At 32.7% G+C, this 8971-nt stretch overlaps 1 protein-coding gene across 2 annotated transcripts in view; it reads right to left on the bottom strand.

Moving 5' to 3' along the window:
* LOC106466897 (nuclear pore membrane glycoprotein 210-like) overlaps nt 1-8971 on the bottom strand; it is a 138062-nt gene that overhangs the window by 125894 nt on the left and 3197 nt on the right. For both annotated transcript variants that reach the window (XM_022394975.1, XM_022394976.1), the window contains exon 2: nt 854-993. In XM_022394975.1, the coding sequence (XP_022250683.1) occupies nt 854-993 (140 nt within the window). The remainder of the gene's footprint in view (nt 1-853; nt 994-8971) is intronic.

Here is an 8971-nt window from a genome sequence, read left to right as displayed (position 1 = left end):
ACCCTGGGGTGCCAAGATATCTCTTCTAAGTCTTGCAACAGTATCTGGTCGTGTGACCTCTTTGTTCCATACTGTGTATATATATATATGTGTGTCAATGTAAACTACTTGTACCTGATGATGACAAAACCTTGTCGAAATGTTATACACTTGATGTTATGTTAAACGTATATTAAAGGTTTTCTTCATTACCCATTCAGCAATCTCCAAGCAATATAAAGTCATGATATCTAATCTAAAACATCTTAGGTGTGAAAAAAATGTGCTGCCAAAAAAAGGATTGAGCATGCAACTTAAAGGAATGAAATCAAAACTGGTAGTTACACTTATAGCATTGATAAGAATTTTACAGCAAATATTCATTCATTAGTTAGCTAGGCCACGTATTTTGTTTTACCCTCCATCATGCTCCAAATTGAACCTTTTTTTTCACACCCAGGGTGTCTTTGACTAGATTTCTATAATCACAATGTCAAGGCCAATTTTCAGGTTGTTAAATGGTCTCTTCTCAAACAATTTTTAATGATGTAAGCTGAAAAGTGAGAAATGTAGTGTCTTTAAATATTACTCAGAAATATAAGCTAATTTAACTCTTTCAACTATTTTTTCTATTTAAGATACTACATTATAAACCAATGAACTGAGAATTGTTCAGGAGAACAATTAGTATACATACTAAAAAATGCTTCACAATATTACCTGTCAGAGTCCAATGCAAGAAAACTTGAATTTGGCCCTGAATGTATCAAAAGACTCTCTCACAAGTTTAGAAATACCTTGCCTAGCACAGCAACTTAATACTCTATGAACGTTACCAATTAAATCAATCATTGTGTATAAAACATTTACATACTTTCTTCCTGAGCTAAAACTATAGTGGAAGAGCGTGATGGACTGCGAGAGATAGCTGACACAACTGCTCTAGTGGAACAATCTTTCTCTGATTCTATATCCAATGGAGTAACAGTAGCCACATCAGTTCGAGACGAACTCCTAGAACATAAGAAAAAAAATATTTTTTAAAAGTTTATAAGAAATACTAGCAAACCTTTGTACCTATGACTCAAATTTACAGTGCTGCTTCAATGCAAATTTAATGATTGAACTACTATTTTGCACTTTTTCAGTTTAATGATCATTGCCACTATAATGCAAATTCAATTTCTTTAACTAAGTTACAAACTGTAATTAGTAGGCTTACTTATTTGTGTGCTCTAATGTAAATCAATGCCAAATTTGGGATCTGCTTTCAGGAAATCCCCATAAAAGTTTGTTTTTGTTTTATTTTTGTGCAAAGCTACACGAGGGCTATCTGTGCTAGCCATCCCTAATTTAGCAGTGAAAGACTAGAGGGAAGGCAGCTAGCAATCACCACCTATTGCCTACTCTTTTACCAACGAATAGTGAGATTGACTGTCACATTATAATGCTCTCATGGCTGAACATGTTTGATGGGATGGAGATTCAAATCATGACCCTCAGATTACAAGCAGAGTGCCCTAACCACATGGCCATGCCAGGCCACCATATAAGTGTTATTACAAAATACTCAGGTTCCTTAAGGAGCAATTTTTCAGATTTTATTATCAGAATTGAACTTCAGAGCTTAAACATTGCACTAGGCTCAAGTATGTACCGTTACTGGTATTAGAACCAAAACACAGAAAGTCTGATGAAAAGTTTTACCTTAGTGCAAACTCTGGGGCCAAGACGATTCCTTTGATGCCATTTATCAAATCTATGGTCCTATGACCCATATTTATAGGGTTGCTAAAATGCAAATTTAATGCTTGAACTACTAAATTTACATCCTCTAATGTAAATCAATGCCAAATTTGGGATCTGCTTTCAGGAAATCCCAGTAAAAGTTTTAATGAAATATCTAGCTTCCCTAAAAAGTTGGAGGAAAAGTTTTACCTCTGTGCAAACCTTGGAGCCAAGACAATTTGTTTGGCACCATTTAGAAACTGGTGAGCCTAGCAGTTTAGGAGAAAGGGTTTTGGGGAAATCCTGTTTCCCCCATGGGTGGGGTGAGAAGTTTCACCTTTCTACAAACCTTGGGGCCAAGACAATTCATTTCGTACCACTTAGGAGGAAATCATGAGACAATACACACACAGAATCATATTATATAGATAGAAGAAAAAATTCCACTTTTTTTTTGCTAATATAAGATCACAAATAATGCACAAAGCTATCAATAAAGTTATGACAACACATCTTTCATTGAGAAGTTCAGAAAATATTATTTATAGTGACTACTTTAAATCAGTTGACCTCAGCTTGGTAACAGTTATTTTAGATATGCTTTTACTACAAGAATGGGTTCACCATGAGTTTAAGTTCATCAAATATTTTACAATATGCTGAAGTATGTGTACATAACAGTGCTGTAAGGTTCTAACTATTTGTTCTAAATGTTTTATGGTTTAAATTTACCCACACCTAAGGAAGTAACAGCAAACTATAAATAGTAGAGGGTAATCCAAAAACAAAAAATAGTATACAGGAAACAAGAACTAAAAATAAATTAAATCATGACACAAATGTCAGGAGCTGCAGCTAGTGCCTAACACAGGGGGCATTCTTATCAAGGACTAAATCCTCTTTAATAATAAGATTCTCCATTTATTTATATTTTTTAATAATTAGTAAATTCTATAGCAATTGGCCAATATCTCATCAATGAAATTTTGGAATATTTTTGAAATGATTAAACATCCCATAAAAATTTTATTCCTGTTGTGAAAAGGTCTTTGCACTCACATCTGAAGTTTAAAGCAAAGCAAAATAACTTTGTTATCCTGTAAATCCTATACATAAATTCATATAAATTTCTACAAAAAATTCAAGAAATATCTGTAGTGTCAAGAGATTAGCTTTTGTTTATCACAACTAACGTTGCTTATAATGACAAATGTTAGAAAATAGTAAACTTCATTTTCCTATTGTCACATTTATGGAAACCTGAATTATTGTCAAATTTTTAAATGTTTAGGCTACATCAAGATGAATACATTATAAAATGTTGCCTTAAATACTACAATACATGAGTAGCATGACTACGTAAAAGCCTAACTTGGTTCATTAGTCATTAATCTTCTAATACCATATCCATCATCTGTACCATGTTTGAACTGTCATGAGAAACCCATGATTCTTAACATGTGGCTGTTTAAATTTAGTTCCTCTTTTGATGATATAATGTTTTTAAAGATGGAGGTTTCTTTATAATTATCCTGTATGTCTGTTATTTTGTGTATTTCATGCAAATTCTTTTATGTTCAGTATGCATGGGCATATACATATATTTATGGAATAGTTTTTAATTAAAATGTTTGTTTTCTATTTACTTAAGGTAAGTGTTCATTAGTTAACATTCTTAGCAACGTATGGAGAATAAAAAAACATTTTTTTTATAGTGGTTAATACCTGAGCTTTGATACCACAGAGGTAGAACTGGTTTTGAATTGAAACAACTTGTTTGATCTGAGGTCAGTGGCACCTCTGTGGAGAACTGTAAACTCAAGGTCATTCTGGCTGACCTGATTCTACCTAGTAACACATTCCAAGTGTGGATGTACTATACTTGTAAGCCAGGGGAGATGGGTAAATAAGAAATATTAAAATACATTAGCATTTCATTAAATTAAAATGCTGGCTAATCAATTAAAATAATTAAACAGTTTAGTTAACACAACAACATTGTTTTCTGAAGGTTTCAAGCAAGTATTAAAGGATTAATAACAATAGTGGAGTGTTCTACACAACTACTGAAAGTATATTGATTTGTGGGAGTTTCAAAACTTGTATGCAAGATCTTTAATATACTTTATCATTTAGTATAGCTAGCCTATTCCTAAGTAAAGCTACTGTAGCATCATCTGTTCATTGAAGGATTCACTGATCTCTGAAATATCTAACACACATTTTATTAAAATTGCCTATCTTGTAACATTAAGAGAGAGAGAGAGATGAAAGAGAAACATAAGCAATACTTGTCTGTAAGAAAAGTGACTGAGGTAGACACCTTATACAGTGTCCAAACTATACAACTCACAATGAGCCTTTGGTGAAATTTTTTTCTCTAGTATATATGTAATTTTTAAGAAAGTAATTTTAAATAAATAAGTCTTTCTTTATATTCACCCTGTATACTTAAAAAAAATGACAAATCATTTTAACAAATTATCCACATTTGAGGTCAGAAAGTAAAACTGAAAATCCTTTTTCTATCTAGCAATAAATGAGCTATTTGAGAATAATAAAAAATCATGAGTTATGATTCAAAACCTCAATCTAATGTTACCGGTAATAAAGCTAACAAAACTTTTGATTCATGTGAACCATTCAGTAGAAGTTATCACACTACAAGTTTTATATTTCCATGGAAATAATAAACCAGTACATTTGGATTGTGAATGATGTCAGCAGATTGTAGCTGTAGATAGAGTAAAACTTGTTTATGATGTATCAAGGGTAGTTGTTTTACATGTACTGCACAAATTACCCAAAGTGAAAAACCAGTCTTCAACTAACCTACTTTAAATCTTTAGGAGCTCCTTCATGATAAAATACTGTTAAGAATGTTGTACATCAGCTACTCTATCAGAATTCATAGAAACCATGCAGATTTTATCTCAGGTTCAGTTTCATATACAACATGGTATAACTTTTACAAAAGAACTTATCAAACACACAAGTTATAATCATATATTTAGGACTTTATGCAAACACACATGTACATCCAATTTATATATTTTTTGGCTTCATTCAGGTACATACATCTGTCTTATTTGTGCTAGTTGTACAAAAACAGAAACTCGGTGCTTATACATCAAAGGAACATGAATATGTCATCTGCTGATTTTTAATATACAATTGTTCCTGTTTTAAACTCCTGTAAAGTGCCAGCCTCCATTACAGCCAACAGTAGCTCAATTAATAAGTTAATCATAATTAAAACTGTCTTTTACACACCTTATCAACTTGTATCCTCTCATCCTACTGCCTTCAGAATATATCACACAAAAGCCAGAGGCTTTTATCCTTCCAATACCCCGAATAACCGTGTGAAATTCAATAAGATCACCTCTTACCCTTTTTTTTCAAGATAATTCTTCCATACTCAGAACCCTCCTCCGAGTTTTTTCATTAAGTAATTATTCTTTTTTTAGATAATAAAACCAAAACTATCCAAAGCCTAATTAGAAATTTCTTTAGAGCTAATTACCTCTTTTAACTTGTAATCAATGTTTATAAATACAACCTAAAATTCTATAAGCTTTACAACTAGCAACTAGCCTAAATTCTATTTCACATGATATATTGATAATTGCTGTTCAATTTCAGAGTGCTTAAAACTATATTGAGGTTAATTCTATAATAAAACTGAATATTATATACAGGAGTTACAGAAGATTGGTGCAATTCTAAAGTCGGTTCTAATAGTGTTAATTGCTCTCTGATATCAACCTTATGGGAAAAAGGCTAATCTCTGTTCACAAAATTATTGCATTGTCAGTATTCAACTATGTAATCATGAAATAATGTAATGAGTAATTCCTTTGTTAAAGTTGTTGAATGTTTGTATAATCCATTGAATGGAGCTTGTAATAACACTTCCTGAAGTGAGCTAATGAATGAATCAGGATACAACATTTACTAAAACTTCCTTCTATTGAAATAACAACAGTTGTCTTTGACACGTTTGCATACAATTTATCTATGAATGCATTTATTCACTCCTTTCATCAATTTTCTCACCTAATTCAATATTTCACAAGACCAACCAATGCTTGTCTTTAACATAAATAGGGTCAACTGTTCATTCATTATATTAATATCTTTACTTGGTAGTTTAACTTCTTATTCTAAACTTGAAAATCTGCTCTTACGAGGACTGTACAGTTGGCAGGATTCTTTCAGAAAATTGCCATTCACTGGACTATACTAGAGCTACTGTTCATAATTTGGATGCTGAGCAAATTGAGGTATTAACTTGGAGAACAGGCATTATGTTTAATGATGATCAAACAATATGTTTATATCATGAACAAAAACTATTATTGATGGATGTTCAACTTCAAAGGAAGTGCTGCAATCCATTTAAGAAGCACAAGAAAGCTGTGAAGTCTTCCTTGAGGGAAATATGTCCGGAACTGGCAACTAATGCTAGAGCTGCTAACAAACTCATTGTATCTGGACAAAAGTTATGACCTTTGTATCGTTTTAGCATCAACAATTGTCTGCAAAAAAGAAGAACATTTTTCTTCAGAAGAGAAAGATGATACTACACAACCTGATTTGGAATGTGACTATTCTTTTGATTCAAACAGGGAAAGTTTGGATTCATCATTAATTGAGATGGATGTTAGTCCCGTTAAGGTTCACTCAATGACACCCCATTTAAAAATCTCGTATGAGAAGCGAAAACTAAAGCAAGTAGAGAAAAAGTTAGAAGAGTGAAAATTGATGATAAAGAATCAAGTTGCTGATTTCATTCAAGTTCCAGCACGACTACTCATCGTCACAGTAGAATGCTGTAAACTATTTTTCAGTTTCTTTTGACACAGTTTCTCCCATTTCCTTTCTGGTAACTCCATGATTCCTTTCTTCGCAGCTAATTTCCTGGTCTGCTGAGCTATATATTCTGAAATATTAGAAATTTCACGAGTTTTCTTGATTGACCAAGAAGGTGGTACCACCATCAATATTTGAATTTTTCTTGTCTGGTTTGAAACTTTCAATTTCTCATTCATGAAGAAAATCGGTGAGTCCAGATCCTTCCTTTTCAGTTCCATTATGGCAACATTTTGTCCAGAAGTTCCTTCCTGTACTTCCAAAGATTCATTTTGGCTTGAGGCTACAAAATTTTGAAAATTCTATGTTTAAATTGGAATATTTTCTTTAAATGCCTTGAAAAGCTCTCTAAGTCCACATAGAAGAAGTCATTTTTGCATATGGACATTCCCCAAAGGCTTACAAAGTCCTTTTTGCCTAGCATCTGTGGTGTGTACTTGTCAGCTCTTCTAGTACACATTCAGTTTGCATATGTACCATACATCAGAACATTGCTTTGATGTTGAATGCAGTCAAAGTAGACAAATCCTACCATGAACTCATCGATATGATTGTTTGTAATTGGGATAAGAAAGATTGTATGCTTCATCGGTATGACAGATGTCCAGGTATTTGAAATCTGTGAACTTATATTGAAGAAAACTTTCCGATAATGATAACGATGGAGCTGGAAGCGGGGAAAGAGATGATTTTGACGAGGCAGAGATAAGGTTTCAATAATGGACAACAAGTGACAGGTTGCAATTAATTCCTGTCTCGTTGTCAGTAAACAAAGTTATCGACCAGTTAATTGACAAGTTAGATGACATAAGGGCACACTCTTTTATTGCTAAAGCACAAACAAGGTTTTTTTAAGAAATGCAAAAGAGTTGCATGGTGATGATGCATTGGTATTGAGCAACTTTGCCAAAAATTACAAATTTGTGATACAAGACGAGGTGCAAAGTTATCATTGGAATCAACAATCATGCACTTTGCATCCTATCATCTTGTATCACAGAATAGGGGGTGAATTGAAGAAAGTTTCTCTCTGTTTTGTTTCAGACGACTTGACTCATGACATAGGCTTTATAAGCCAAACAATCAACTACATCAAGAAGGAGATAAAAGGTAAGGTTAAGACAATGCACTATTTTAGTGATGGTTGAGTGGGACAATATAAAAACTGAAAAAATTTCATTGATGTATGCCTTCATCAGTGATTTTGGAGTAAATTATATTTGGAAATTTTTTGCAAAATTGCATGGTATATCACCTTATGATGGTCTTGGAAAAACAATTAAATGCTTAACTGCAAGGGCTAGTCTTCAAAGATCCTTATCAAACCAAAACTTCTCAGCAAAGGAAGTTTTTGAGTTTTGCAGAGATGAAATTACAGGGGTAATAACATAATAACATTCTTTATTTCAAGAGATGACTGAGGTGCGGGAAAGTCTGAAAGAAAGATTTGAGCAAAGTAACACATTGCCTGGATCTCAAAGTTTCCACCAATTTATACCACTATCAAATAGCGTCATTGGTGCGAAGCATGTCTCTTCTGATGAAGAGTTTACACTTGCACTTGACCGAATTTTAGGGTAAAGTATTTACCAAATTCCTTCTTAAAGAGATACAAGAATCCGACTTTGTTCTTTGCAATTATGATGAGAAGTACTGGGTTGAACTTGTTGATGAAGTTGACACTGAAATAGGGATATTCTTATAAAATTCATGCATCTGAATTATCCAGCCAAATCCTATTTGTGGCCAAGGAGAAAGGATACTTGCTTTGTACTGGAAACACATATCCTTTGCACAATAAATACACCTGTAACAGCAACTGGTTGTCAATACCATTTGCAGGAGATTGATATAAAAAAAATTGACAAGTTTCTGAAAAAACAGGAGATCATTGATCAGATTTAAAGGTGCTCAGACATTTCAGTCCAATAACTTGTTGGTTAGACTATTAAAACTGACTTTAGAACTTCATCAATCTTCGGTAACTCCTGTATATAATATTCAGTTTTATTATAGAATTAACCTCAATATAGTTTTAAGCACTCTTTGAAATTGAACAGTAGTTATCAATATATCATATGAAATAGAATTTAGGCATATCCACTTTATAATTTAGTTAATTTTCAGAGGACTATTACTTTGTAACAAGGAAAAACCATCTTAGGTTTTTAATATAGTAAACTAGATGGTTTGAAGAATATTTGTTCCAAATTTGTTGTTGATAAGTTTTTTCAAACATTGTATTCCAATAATTTCAAAAAACAGGACATGAACCATTTCATAACTCTTAAAATTCTATAGTAGGGGGTTTAAAGGGTAACTGGGGGATTGTTTTAGGATAGAAGTAAAAGCTGTTTCCATATTTGGATTCCCTATACTTGAATTAGGG

Source organism: Limulus polyphemus, unplaced genomic scaffold, assembly GCF_000517525.1.
Source record: "Limulus polyphemus unplaced genomic scaffold, Limulus_polyphemus-2.1.2 Scaffold2415, whole genome shotgun sequence".
Classification (NCBI taxonomy): Eukaryota; Metazoa; Arthropoda; class Merostomata; order Xiphosura; family Limulidae; genus Limulus; species Limulus polyphemus.
Note: the sequence above shows the minus strand (reverse complement) of the source record. Positions and strands in the feature narration are given on the sequence as shown.